At 39.3% G+C, this 14,344-nt stretch overlaps 1 protein-coding gene across 3 annotated transcripts; it reads right to left on the reverse strand.

Moving 5' to 3' along the window:
• Window positions 1–2,548: 2,548 nt before the first annotated feature.
• Window positions 2,549–12,861, reverse strand: LOC107556377 (homeobox-containing protein 1). Of its 3 annotated transcripts, none has more exons than XM_016239472.1 (11): window positions 12,792–12,861; window positions 11,996–12,107; window positions 10,800–11,211; window positions 9,937–10,022; window positions 7,329–7,439; window positions 6,400–6,525; window positions 5,270–5,420; window positions 4,697–4,779; window positions 4,450–4,545; window positions 3,952–4,073; window positions 2,549–3,869 (listed from the first exon to the last, which is right to left on the reverse strand). In XM_016239472.1, exons 1-11 carry the CDS (start codon window positions 12,807–12,809, stop codon window positions 3,726–3,728), a joined length of 1,461 nt encoding a protein of 486 aa, XP_016094958.1. In that variant the 5' UTR covers window positions 12,810–12,861; the 3' UTR covers window positions 2,549–3,725. The 3 variants fall into 3 exon arrangements, with proteins under 3 accessions (XP_016094958.1, XP_016094960.1, XP_016094961.1); XM_016239474.1 differs by lacking the exon at window positions 12,792–12,861 and adding an exon at window positions 12,583–12,788; XM_016239475.1 differs by lacking the exon at window positions 6,400–6,525 and having other exon boundaries at window positions 12,792–12,860.
• Window positions 12,862–14,344: the final 1,483 nt, after the last annotated feature.

Here is a 14,344-nt window from a genome sequence, read left to right on the forward strand (position 1 = left end):
ACAGGATGGCGACACGCCTACTCCTATGGGCACAGTGCAACCTGAGGGCAGTTCACATGCCAGGCAGACTGAACGAAGGAGCAGACATGCTGTCCCAGTGCAATGTAGCTCCAGGAGAATTGAGACTACTCCCCAAAGTGGTTCAAATGAATTGGTCTGTCTTCAGTAGGGCAGAGGTGGACCTCTTCACCTCAGAACACAACTTTCACTGCCCAACATATTTCTTGAAGGAGTGAGGTGCTCTGGCTCATGAATGGCCCAGCGCTCACCTGTATGCCTTTCCTCTGATTGCCCTACTTCCCCAGGTCATCAGACGGGTCAGGGAAGTTGGGTGCTCGGTCCTCCTAGTGGCCCCACTCTGGAGGAATCAGACATGGTTTCCTGAGTTAATCCAACATGGGACTTATCCACAGTCCTATAGATCCCTACGAGGCCCTCCCTTTGAGCCGCTCCAGTTGGCCGAGTTATGACCCGTCGCTTAAGACGGCCCTCGTTCTGGCTTTAGCGTCAGTCAAGCGAGTGGCCAATTTACAAGCACTGTCAGTCAGCGCTTCATGCCTAATGACTACTGTAGAGTCGTCCTCAAACCAAGACACTGCTATGTTCCTAAAGTGCTCTCCACTCTGTTCAGAGCACAAGTCATTGCCCTTCTAGCTCTTCCTAACCGAGAGTATGAGCAGGGTCCTAATTTACTCGTTCAGGCACTTAGAGTATGTGTATAGCAGTCTAGCCACTTCCGGCATTCAGAGCAGCTCTTTGTATGCTTCGGAGGCTGCCAGTTACAAAGCAGAGACTATCCCACTGAATAGTTCTTGAATAGGACTTACAGTGTCCTATTGGAGTGAGGGCCCACTCCACCTGAGGAATGGCCTCCTCCTGGGCTTGGTCCAGTGGAATTTCTATAGGTGATATCTGTGTGGCTGCCAGCCGGTCTTTGCTGTCTCCCTTCACCAGGTTTTATAACTTGGACACCCCTGCCATTCAGGCATGGATTTTGTTCACCTAATTTACACAATCCCCTGTATAAGTGGAGAGGGTCTTGTTTTGTAGACCCCAGCCTAGTGGCTTGGGTCTTATAATTGGCTCATGCTCTGGGGCTGGGCTCGCAGAGCGGCTTTGTTCTGCACTTGCTTATAGCATGGCACTACTGGATGCTGTTACCTACCTGTGTGGTTTCATTGGTCATTTTTTTTAAGGTTTTTTTTTTTTTTGCAATGATTTGTCTGCCCTGTAGTGGTCGGAAGTGTTTTGTTTTCTGTGGTTGTTTCATCTTCTGAGCAGATCTCCTACACCTGTGGACCGTACAAGTGTGGCTATAAGAAGTCTCGTTGCCACATTGTGGTGGCGGGGTTTTCAGTGGTGGTCTGGTTCCGCTCTTCTTTGTTTTCCCGACTATTTTCCTCCCCACTTTATGTTATGTTCTTGCATAACCTTGGTTACCTGAGATAAGGGAACAAGCGTTGTGTAGCCTACTATGCTATAAGGCTGCACGCAAGTCGATGACTGTCACTATCAGTTGAAAGATTCTGACGAAATGGAACTCAGGCCCGACTTATATAGCAGCTGGCTCTGCCTGTTTGGGCAGGCTGAAGTGCCATTTGTTCATGCAGCTACACGAACGTGAACAAATCAGGCTTCAGTATTTTTTTTTTGTGAAGTGACATTATGGCGATTATGGTGACCCATACTTGGAATTTGTGCTCTGCATTTAACCCATCCAAGTGCACACACAGTAGTGAACACACACCCGTAGCAGTGGGCATCCATTTTTCGCTGCGGCACCCGGGCAGCAGTTGGGGGTTCGGTGCCTTGCTCAAGGGTCTCACATCAGTCGTGGTACTGAGGGTGGAAGAGAGCACTGTACATTCACTCCCCCCACCGACAATTCCTGCCGGACCAGAGACTCGAACGGCAGCAACAAGTTCAGGAGTACAGTGATCCACTGTAATAAAAAATATATATTTCACTCACTTAACTGTAGGGGGCTCCAAACAAAGTCACAAAAATACACAAAACAAAACAGCTCAGCAAAGTACAAACATTTTTACTAGGATTTCATTTAAAGAAAGTTACAAAGTCAATAGAGAGTATTCATATCTTAGATTTTTTTAAACATTTCTAAACTTTCAAATAAATGCTGTTCTTTTGAACAAAAACTACTAAGCAGCACAACTGCTTCCAAATTGATTTTCTTAAGGGTCGAATAAGCATATTAGAATGATTTCTTAAGGATCATGTGCCACTAAAGACTGGAGTGATGGCTGCTAAAAAAAATCTATTTTGTCACCAAATAAATAAATTACATTTTCAAATATTTATAAAAAAAATGATATTTATATACATATAAAATTAAAAACAGCATTAATACTTTTCAAAATTTTCAATATTTGTAATTTCACAGTATTACTGTTTTTACTGTATTTTTGATCAAATAAACCCCAAACATGGGCTCAGTTATGTTACCTGTTTTACCTGAAGAAAGGGTAAAATAAGCATGAAGAAAACCTTGCCTTGCCAAACACAAACTGAATTCAAACTCAACACTACATTTGTTTATTAATTTTATTGTTTTATATCATTAGGAAAAAGCAGAGTAGGTGGCCTTGACAGCGTGCAGCATCGAATCATGTTGGTGTACAGAGCTGACAGGCCAGAATAATCATAATGTGCAGCTTAAAGCCTTTACACGCTCAAAGCGCTTCTCACCAAGGCACGTTGATGTGCCTTAGGTAATCATCAAGTCTATTTGACTTTGTTCATGTAAAATGCATTCTTTTACAACTTGGCCTAGCTTTGGCTTTCGTTAGGACACAGAAAAATAAACCGTGGATATCAATCCATTGAAAAGCAGCTTGTTGCATTAAATGCTAATATTATACTTGTAGATTTACATACTGCATTACCTTATTAAAGATGTTCGTAAATGATGCTTATAGCAAATAATACTGTAGGGGGAAACTTTTGAAGCATTTTAGACCCCTCACACTAGTCAGGGTCAGTATAGCTTAAGTAGCTGGATACAAAGAGCTTACAATCATTGTGCATACAAAAACAGAGCCATGATAATCCGAATATTACTTTCAGATCATATCTGAAAAAAAAGTGAAAAACAATATGTACACAATCCTGTATGCTTGCAACAAGTCACATTTCTACCCAATGGGCCATTATAGTGAGAAATACTGATTTCCATGAGGGTGAAAACTGGAAACTTCTCACTTAATTGCCGAGTTTAGTTCTACCTGAGTTGGCATATCTAGTAGGGGTGTATCTATCCAATCTTGTCTTTAACTATTGCATATGACAATTAAGAGACTGTTAAGCTCTTAAAATTCACACAGACTTCAAACTGGGTTCAGTGCACCCGTTGTTTCAAATTAAACACCTGTCCTGCAGGTTTCTCTAGACTGCTCGCTTGAGATAACAGGTGGAACTGTTGTTTATGAGAACACTGAGAAATGAAAGCAAACAGCTTTAGCGTGATGAGAAAGTTACTAGTTTGCACCATACGCATCTTTCCCTCTTGCAGGAAGCATTAAGACTGTCTTGGAATGCACAATATACTGTATAGAGTAAATATTGCCGTTACTACAAGCGTGATTACTGTAGATACATAAGAGTGGCCTCCCTACCACTAGAGGCACCAGAGAATTTAGAGTGTCAGGCTTGGCTGAGAACAACCACGTCAAGCCACTTTGGAACAAAAATACAACTCGGTTCATTGGTTAATCGTCATCAGGTGCCTCCCTTTTCGATTCACCCAGCTTCCGCTCCACGAGTTGAGAGGTGGGGCTTAAAGGAGACACCACTTCCACAGGAGGTAGCATGGCACCTTCTGGCTCGATGTCTTTCCTCTGAGACAGCTCCTCCTGGATGCAAACACATCACGCTCAAGAGAACAATCCTGACCACATAACCAGTCCAAGTAGTGCATTAACAACAACCTCTAACCTGCTCAGAGAACCGCTGACTCATGACTTGATCTCCAAACTCCTGAGTCTCGACCTCTTCGCTGTTGGAAGGGCAGCTGGGGCTGGGTACCTCTATCCCATGGCTCTCTAGTATAGCAGCCTCTGAGTGAAAGAGACAGATAATGATGCTGAAAATTCAGCTTTGCATTCACAGGAATACATAACATTTTAAAATAGAAACCAGTTATCTTAAATTGTAATAATATTTCAGAGTATTTCTGTTCTTAGAAGAGTTTATATTTCATAAACACACAAATAATTATTTTTAGTAGCCTGGGACCCTTACTGGACGGTGGCCCACAGACAGACCCTTTGTGATTTTGTTCTTAAAATAAACCCATTTTGGTAGCTTAATGCGAGGAATCCACATGAAGTACTGGAGAAAAAAACTAAAACTTCAGGCTTCCTAGAAACATTTAATGCTTGTGTCACTTAAAATCAGTGACTAGCTGTCAGACTATCATTCTTGCCGTCTCACCTATGTTTGCACGTCTCTTCATCTCCTTCCTCCGATTGGCAAACCAGTTGTACACTTTGAGCGCAGTGACTCGTTCAAATTCGGACAGTTTGCATCCTGAAACATTTATATAAGAAATCAATAATTTAAATTAATAAGTAAAGGCATTTATACATTCAGTGAGGCAGGGCTACATTTGCAACAAAGTCGGCAATGCTACGACTAGTCTGGGTCTGAGGCAGTTCAGATACTGATTGCAACCACTTACCAGGTTTTTGAATGACAGCATTACAAGCATTGGCAATTTCCTCTCTTTTGGCTTCATCAGGATACTGATTCTCTATAAAGAAACTGAGCACAAACAGAGCGAATCAGAACAAGACTTGTGATGTCACGATTATTGTTCAACCAATAGGAAACAGGAATGGCCTTAGAACATTGCAGATGAATAAAATAGGCTATTTAATGTTTATGACAATGACATTAAATGTAAAAATGCTTGTGAACGAAGAAAATATTCCACTTGTATGGGTACACGGTCACCATATGTCACTATAAAAATATGGGGATTGTGCCATTACAAAAAATTCTGAATTCAGAATTCGTGAATCATCCATTGGACGGATATTGTTAAAAAAAAAAAAAAAAAAAAAAACTATCGATAATATGTTATAATTAAGCACTTGAAAAAAAGAGCGAAATTTTTTATTTAACTGCATCATGTATGCGTTTTAGAGAGTTTTATCTCAAAGGAGTCATGCAAATGTTCTTTTACAGATGTCACCCTGAGAATCAATTTCTGTCTGAATAGTGCCAAAGACAGTAATGCTCTGTGATTTACCTCTCCATGATTGACTGGCACTCCTTTCTCCAGGTGAAGCGACTACCTCTACGCAGTCTAAAAGGCCCAACTGCTGCCCTGTCTGCAGGGCTTCCAGCCAACCTCCAGTCAGGCTCCTCTTTAACCAGAGAACGCATGGACAATGTGGCACCTGTTGTGAACATTATCCAAAAATATGGAATATAGACCTTAAATTGCATACAAACCAAAATAACAATCATCCAAACCAAAATAACAATCAAATATTAATTCACTGCATATGTAGTTAAACACAAATTTAGAACCAAATTTTAACCAAAAAATTTAAATGTTGCTATTTACTCACTGGAAGACAGCATGACAGTCTTCCATGGAGCACAAAAGGAGATACATATAGCAGATTTTTCCCGATGCTCTTTTCAATAAAATGAAAGTGAATATTGACCATAGCAGTCTCTGGTCCCCATCCACTTTCATTGCATGAAATTTTGTGTTCCACGCAAGTAAGAAAACCGTAGAGGTTTAGAACACTGTGAGGGTGTCATTTTCAGCTAACTACCCTTTTATATATAGCTATTCTAAAAGATTCTAAAGCCACCTTTCCACCATTTCCATACGTTTGTTGCATTTCACCCCCTAGTGGCAGTCATAACTGGTCCTGATGCACATATATGTATGAATATTTCCACACAAATGATCGCAATATGTTTAAAAGAAAAGCATAATGGGTTTTCTAGAGCTAATCATTGTAAATAATTACGTAATATTAAAAAAATTATTATTTATAACTGCCCATTTTACAGAAATAGTATTTAAAGACTAACGTACTAGTGCAAGAATATTGATAGGCTAGTTCTCACCTCACACTCAGTTTTTATTCAAATATTTTATTAGAATCAGTCTAGCTGCAAAAGTTAAAATATTTCAACTTAGTCGAAGCTCAAATCGGATCTGAAAATTCCGCTTATGCATATGATTGGAACTCTATACAGCTGCCATACTACTCTCCATTAGAAATGAATGGTTTCTAGGCTGTTGTTTTTGGAGATATTGAAAAGGCGGCTTTAGACTCAAAGAGAGCAAATGTTAATTTCTCAACTATTTGTATTGAAGTGAACTTAATCTGTGTTTCCTTGCTGCATAGACGTTACCTGACTGGGACTGGTGAGAAGAGTACCAGGGGAGGAGGTGCATCAGCAGTTCTCTCTGCCTATTCAAGGGAGTGTCAGTTCTGCTCCTGGGGACCTGAGCATGCTGGTTTTCACTCCATCTGATTCCTTTAACCCATTTGGGCAATCAGAAAACTGTGTTAACTAGGGTCCCTTCGAGGGGCCAAAAACTTGCTGTTAATTGTGATGATCGTTAACAAATATTAACATAGTGCTCAATGAAAATCCTTTGAGAAAACTTAATTGTAGATAACAGTGTTAATAGACATTCAAAGTGATTAAGTTCTTGGAGACATGCTCAATTCTCTAGCGCTGTAGAGAATGTAAAAGCGTCATGCTCAGGGCTCTGTTAGTAGGGTCGGGTGTTAATTGCACCTCAGTGCAGAGAGGACATGAAAACCAGCATTTGACAAACCCAGGATCAGTACTGAGAGCTACAGAAGAAGGTCTAACCTGGGAGATGGAGAGCAGAAGTGGTCCTGGAGGGCTTCACATTACATAATTAGCTCCTTTACGCATCAACACGTTCTCTATATTATAAATGTGAGATGATGCAGGCGTTGGCGGTGTTACAGCCTAAAAGTCTTTAAAGCTCATTTCTGACTGCCACAACCTACACTTGGATGTGCCAAGAACAGCATTAACCTAACCTAATTAACACCAGCTGATTGAATTTCAATTCAGTGCGGCAACATGGCATGTCCTTCCAATACAGTCTTGATTTCTCTAATGTAAAACCCTCAAGGACCATGCAAACTATATGGGCAAGATATGGCAGAATAGCAAATGAAGACCAAAAAAAAACTAAACTAAACAAACTCTAATCTTGTTTAAGCCAGCCCCAAGCTCAAAATTCAGGCCACTGCCTTATTTTTGAAAAATCATCCCCCTGGAGAGGAACAACAACTCACCTGGGCTGTTGCGCTCCAGCAGGTACCAGCGATAGAACGCCCTGCGTTTGGAGTCGCTCATCTCCAGCCCCTGCTGCAGAAGCCACTGGGAGATGTAGCTCTGACTAATACCTGCAGAATATCATAGTCAAAAAAAAAAAAAGTAGAAAGTACCAGAATAAAACCAATAATTATCATTGGTAACAAAACATTTTAAAAACATTTTTGTTAATTTAAACAAATTTGAAATCAAATAAAATAGAAACATTAGATGAACAACTGGAAGCTCAACAAAATGTTAAATGTTGCCTTCGCTAATTGAAATAAGTTTAAGTTGTAGCACTAAATTTACTAAGTAGAAATAAATACAAAATGAACAAACTAAAACTGAAAAAAGTTTGCAATCTAAAAAAAAAAATGTAAATACCAAAAGCACATAAAATAACTGATTATTAAACTAAAATATAAAAATAAAAGCTAATTCAAAATACTAATAGTACAAGTAATACTAAAATAATATACAGGGTCCAACCATTTTTTAAATATTGTTTAAATTGTTAAATAAAAGTTCAGCATGCAATCAATTCAATATTGACTTACAACAAACTTTAATTTCAAACAAACATCTTGTTTTTTTGACACACACATTATTATGTGTAAAAAAAATGTAACGTCCTCGAAATGAACTGATTTCGAGACTATAAGCACATTCTGTACCCAATCTGTACTCTGTGTATTTAATGAGATCCAGTGCTGATATTTCACTGTATGAAGTATAATCTGTATAATACAGTGGTATTATATTTATCTATTTATATCTATATTTCTGCATAAATATGACCCAAAAGATCATCAGATTTTCACACAAGTCCTGAAAGTTGCAAGGAGAAAGCCACTGCTCTCCAAAAAGAACATTGCTGCCTATCCGCAGTTTGCTAAAGACCACGTGGACAAGCCAGAGGAATACTGGAGATATGTTTTGTGGACGGATGAGACCAAAATAGACATTTTTGGTTTAAATGATTAAAATGGTTAAAATGTGTTATGTTTGGAAAAAGGAAAACACTGCATTCCAACATAAGAACCTTATGCCATCTGTGAAACATGGTGGTGGTAGTATCATGGTTTGGGCTTGTTTTACATCATTGATGTAACAATGAATTCTGAATTATACCAGCAAATTCTGAAGGAAAATGTCAGGACATCTGTCCGAGAACTGAATCTCAAGAGAAAGTGGGTCATGCAGCAATACAACGACCTCAAGCACGGCACACAAGTCGTTCTCCCAAAGAAAGTTTAAAGAAGAACAAAGTTAATGTTTTGGAATGGTCAAGTCAAAGTCCAGACCTTAATCCAACTGAAATGTTGTGGAAGGACCTGAAGCAAGCAGTTCATAGGAGGAAACCCACCAACAAGAGTTGAAGGGTTTCTGCTGTACTGAGGAATGGGCTAAAATTCTCTTTCAACTTTCAGAACTTGTCTGAGAATCTGATGATCTATGTAGAAATATAAAAAATTCTGATGCACATGCTCGCTGTTTTTTCCTCAGTGTCAACGTTTGAGTTATCAAAGTTGTGGTTGGCCTAGACTTTCTCTGTCTGACAGTCTTGATGGACACATTTTTGGTGCACCTTTGACATGTAGTAAAATAAAAATATGTACCCCATTCTCTGATGGTTTGCATGATTAGAAAATTGCCACTGTTGGCTACACTTTTTCCACTGCAAGACAGAAAGCATTCAGAGTAGAGGTCTTCTCGTGTCCTAAAATCTGTACTCGACCCGAATCAATTCTTACCCGAACCCAACGTGCATAAATAATTTTTTCAAAAAGGAAAACCCGACCCGAGACAGACCCGATTAAATTAGACCCAAGTCCAACCCGACTGCATTTATTTTCAGACCTAACTGGACCCGAACGTAAACGGCATTGACGTGTGCACAGGTTGCAGCCATGCAGCCAGTCAGGAAAATCCCGGCGTCCTGCTGACTGTTTTGGCCGCTTCTCCATTACTTTAATTTATTTAACATGATTTTAATTTGGTTATTACTTTATATTATTGCCTGGCTGATGGATACAAGTTATTTCTGAGTTCGGCTTTCAGTTGTGACCAGAGGATTTGAAAAATAAAGGTGATAGTTTGATAAAAATTAAATCGATAGCTTTTCATAGCTAATCTAAAACATAACTCATGATCATAGCATAATTCATGGCTTTGCTAGTGTTGTCTGCAACCTAATCTCCGGCGAAAGGCTTCTGCACACAAAAAAAGAAAAGCCCTGCACGAATACGCAGCGTAATGAAGCAAGTGGATTTTCCTGATGAATCTCATATCTATAAGATGGATTTCTGTTGGCGAGGTTACAAATGTATGCTCCTTTTCTATGTGCGTTCCTCACTTAACGCGAACGTGCAAGTACGCATTCAGGATAGTTTAAAAGAATTTGGGTCTTATCGGGTCCATTTAAAAAAAAACAAAAAACATTTATTTTAAATTACCCGAGGCCGCTAATACCGAACCCGACCCGTGTCTGAAGCACTCGTAGAAATTTTTGACCCGAACCCGCTCGGGTCGGACCTCGGGTTTTCGGATCCAAGTGGACCCGTGAAGACCTCTAATTCAGAGTACCTGTGACTTGTCCAACAATTGCCTGTGAGATCCTTCTGTTATTGAGAAAAGCCTTTATCTCTTCTTTCACAAGGTTGCTGTCCCTCCTACAGTCCAAACAAAGACAAGCATTTCAGTGACACTGATCAAAACAAAACATTAAGTATTACATTTCATTAAACACTGAAATAGTGAAGAACGGTAGCAACTTTAAAATAGTTTTATAATTAGTGTGTTAATTTAAGTCTCTAGGTTCCACATCATATTTTGTGGTAGAAGCAATACTGTGACAGAAATGTATAAATTTGTCACAGGGAAATGCATTAAAAAATTCAATGGAGTATTGATATTGCACCAAAACTAAATCTCACAGGAACCTTAATTTTTGAAATATCAACTTCAAATTTGGAACATTACTTAGTTAGACATATAGCTTTAATTTTATAGCAATTTTAGATTCCAAAGTAAAATATTTATTTTAACCATTTAAAAAAAACTTTAACCTTTTAACCATTTATGAATTACAAGCAAGATGCATTTTCATGTCTAGGTTCAAAAAGGGAGGCTGACAGTTAAGAGGTTAAAGGACAGATGGTGATATATTTTTTTAACATTTTACCCTATTCACCTGTGTGTCTTGCCTTAAATGGGGAAAATACAGTTTTATGTCCCATTCTCCAGAGCCAAAGCAGTAACAGAAAAAGCTACAAAAAGCATCCAACTGACCCAACTGTCCACCTGACCTGTTTCAGCAAGCGATCTTGTTCTCTGAAAATTACACTGTTGCTCAGGGACATTCACTGTCATTATCAGCTGTTATATTAATCTCTACCTCTCAGTAGACCTGAGAAGAGAAGCCCACAGAAGCAGCTCATAAAAGATACCTCATGTATTCCTCCACCTTCTCCTCCAGATCCCAGTCCTCTTCTGCCAAGTCGTAACTAAACGACCTCTGAACTCCGCTGGGTGGGTACATGGGTGGGGGCGAAGCATCGTAGCTGTTGCTTGGCGATAATGCAGCATCCATTACAGGAGTCTGCGTGGTGGCTGAGGTAAGAGAGGAGAAGGAAGAAGAGGAGGATGAGGGAGCAGCAGGTGCTGCGGAGGTTGGGGCGCTGGGTGGGGCTGAGTGATTGTTGCAGCATGGGGTACAATGGTCTGGATCAAGCCTCTCTAAAGACTCAAGGGCTTGAATGATCTGAGGTTTGGTCATCCCTGACAGCCTTAAACGCTGGAGCAGGTCGATCTGTTCAATGGTATAGCGTGGCTCCACATCACAACACTCCATCCTTGCATCTGCGGAACAAGACAAGTAAAAAAAAAAAATCAAAGTATTAAAAAGAAAATTATTATATTATAATAAATGTTTGTAATCAACATCTTTAAATAAATAGTTTTATTTTTCTAATTTTTTTTTATTTCAATTGTCATTTGCAATGCTTCAAGAGATGTAGCTCTTTACATCATTATAGTACGAATTTTTGTTTTTGGCCAATTTTCTCGTAATTTTTTGCTTAAAATCAAAGTTTATAATTTTGTGATTCACCTCATAGCCAGTTAAACATCTTAAACGTAGACAGAATATTAAACAAAGACTTAAACCAACAGAATATTACATATGGAGGTGGGGTTGTGGTCATTTTTGCACAGGAAAAAAAAAATCACTTAAAGTTCGGTCTGATCCTCGCACTTTGAAACAATATGTATTGTAAAATGTGCTATTCAAATAAATGTGATTTGAACTGGATTACACAAAGCTATTCCATAAGACCTGGAATATCACAAAAGTCATACTGACCACTTTGATTATACTTTTATGGTACTTTTTGGAACAACAAAAGGGTAAGCAATTTTTTTTCCAATTATTAGTAAACTGCAAAAGGTATGCTGTACACATCCATTTGTTCTCTTATATTTCATATTACTGTCAATCTCATTTATTTTTCTTTTCTATCTAACCTTTTACTTAAATCAATTCTTTTGCTAACCTGCAAACACTGGCATTCCTTCAGGAAATGCAAACCTAGTAGTATAGAGTAACTTCATATAAAATGTTTGCACATCATATTTGTGGTCCTACCTGAGATTTGAGGTGATAATCGGCCCGTTGGGAGCGGTTCGGCGCGTGGAGCCACCGCAGGAAGGCACCACTGTCGCATGGTCGAAGAGTCACCCGCAGGGGACAAGGGGGGCTGTCAAAACATCACAATAAGTACTAACAGCCAGTCAGCATGTATCAGTTAGTCATGCTAGTGTAACGATAGAAACAACTCAGCCGCGGTCTGCTTTAAAAACGACCTTCAATAACAGCTAACGCACGTCTGTGATCTTTATTTGGTGTCAGGCTCGCGCTAACTGGCTAGCCCCAGCGGGCACGCACTACATGCAAGAATGCTTTATCTTCGCCTTTGTTTTCACACTTGCAGCTGAACCCAGTGGCTTGGGGACGGCTTTTACTTCTGGCAGACAACGCGTAAAGTCATGCAGTACTAGAAAAAAGTCACTGCTCTAGTTTTTGAAACAGATTCGCGTCTCGCAGTGCCACTTGTTATGACTGTGGGTGTGAGATGCCTTCAGTAGCACAGCTTTGATGCACAGAGCGCTAGAGTAACTGTATTGCCGCTAGCATGAAAAGCTATATGCCCTACACGCAGTTATCCGCCTTACCTCCCCGCACTACCGTCAAACTGCCGCCGGAGTTGGAGATGGTGCGGTCGGTGCACACCCTGGGTTATATCCCGGCCCTCCCGTGCGCTCACTTGCACTCCGAGGCGCTTCAACTAGCTAATGAAGGTGATCCGAGGAGGGTCACATTGTCCTGGGATGCCGCAGCATAATATTACTGGATATATGGAAGTCAACAATCGACCTCTCACCCGCAGCGACAGTCCCATGTGGATGCAGGAAGTGGATGCCAGAAGACACTTCCATACGTCTTCAACGACATGTAAAAAGATTTAGCAAGACCTTATGAAGAAATAGTTGGGACATATAAAAATGGGTTCTTACTTTTTATCAAGTTTGTTTACATTTGTCAGATTTCGCAGGACTGCTATTCTGTACGGATTTACGCTTTTCTTTTTTTTCTTTTGTGCAAACAGCAATGGGAATGTTTGCAATGCACCAGTAATGAGTTGCTTGCTTGCACTGTTAATATGATGTTCAAATTGCTGACCACAAATAAATCGTAGCTATATTATATTAATATTATATCATGCAATGTGCAGGAGGAGTCATTAGTCCTACAACCAGCACAACTAATTTAAAGCTTCTACAAGAGATCTGAAAAACAAAAACATTAGACTATATAAAACGAGCCTTAAAAAAAGTTCCACACAATTACTAAAATATTTAATTATCAACACAATTATTTATGGACTATATATTTTAATGTGAAGCTTAGTCTTTTATTATAGTCTATTGGATAAAATAAGAAACTCACATTAATGTTTTTTCTAAATTAAAAACGTTATAATGTATAAGTGCCTGAACAACTAACAAATGTAACAAAGTATGTTGTGTTGGTATTATTTCTCTTATTTCATTCTAAAACAGTCCATCCTGTCTAATAAAATACATACGTATACAATAGTAATAATCAAATGAAAAAGTGCCGGAGTTTGATCATTTCTGACCAATGATTAATCAAGTTTAAACAAAACTTTCATTCATAATAATCCGCAGCAGAGCACTTGATGACATACTTTTCACCTTTAGTTGACAGTGCTGTTCATTTTCATCATCTGAATGAGAAGTCCTGTCCTGCAGAGAAACCCATCTTAACAGTATTTGTGGTGATCACCTGGTGCACATCCTGCCTCCCTTCTGTGAGAAGCTGTATTTCATTATGAAAAGCTGATATGAGTGTGCAAGCTCGCACAGACATAAACGGATGATCCATCTAGCAGCTCTGGCCTGCAAAGACAATCAAGATAATATCCAGGAGACAATATTATTATAGTCTGCTGACCATCCTTCCTCAGACTTTATTAGTGGGGCTGGCTGTCTCCTGAACTGGACTTCCTCCCTTCCCCAAATTAATATGCTTTGATTGAGACGAATGCTTACTGTGTATGATACAAAAACAAAACCATTTTGGTCCTGATCAAAACTCAAATACTTTTCTAAATCTACATTTCAATCTAATATCCTTAATTTCTTTTATCTAACTGGCCATACAGAAAATAGAAACAGAGCCCATATCTGACACACTGGTGTAGGATTCACTTTGAAACAAATTTTACTCAGAAATTACTAGTACACTTAAAGAGATATTTCACTCAAAAATGCAAATTCTGTCATCATTTACTCACACTTACGTTGTTCCAAACCTGTAGGAATTTCGTTCTTCTGTTGGACACAAAAGAAGATATTTTGAAGAATGTGGATAGGCCTACCAATCGCCATTGACTTCAATATTATGGGGGGG

Source organism: Sinocyclocheilus grahami, unplaced genomic scaffold, assembly GCF_001515645.1.
Source record: "Sinocyclocheilus grahami isolate Dianchi unplaced genomic scaffold, SAMN03320097.WGS_v1.1 scaffold566.1, whole genome shotgun sequence".
Taxonomy (NCBI): Eukaryota; Metazoa; Chordata; class Actinopteri; order Cypriniformes; family Cyprinidae; genus Sinocyclocheilus; species Sinocyclocheilus grahami.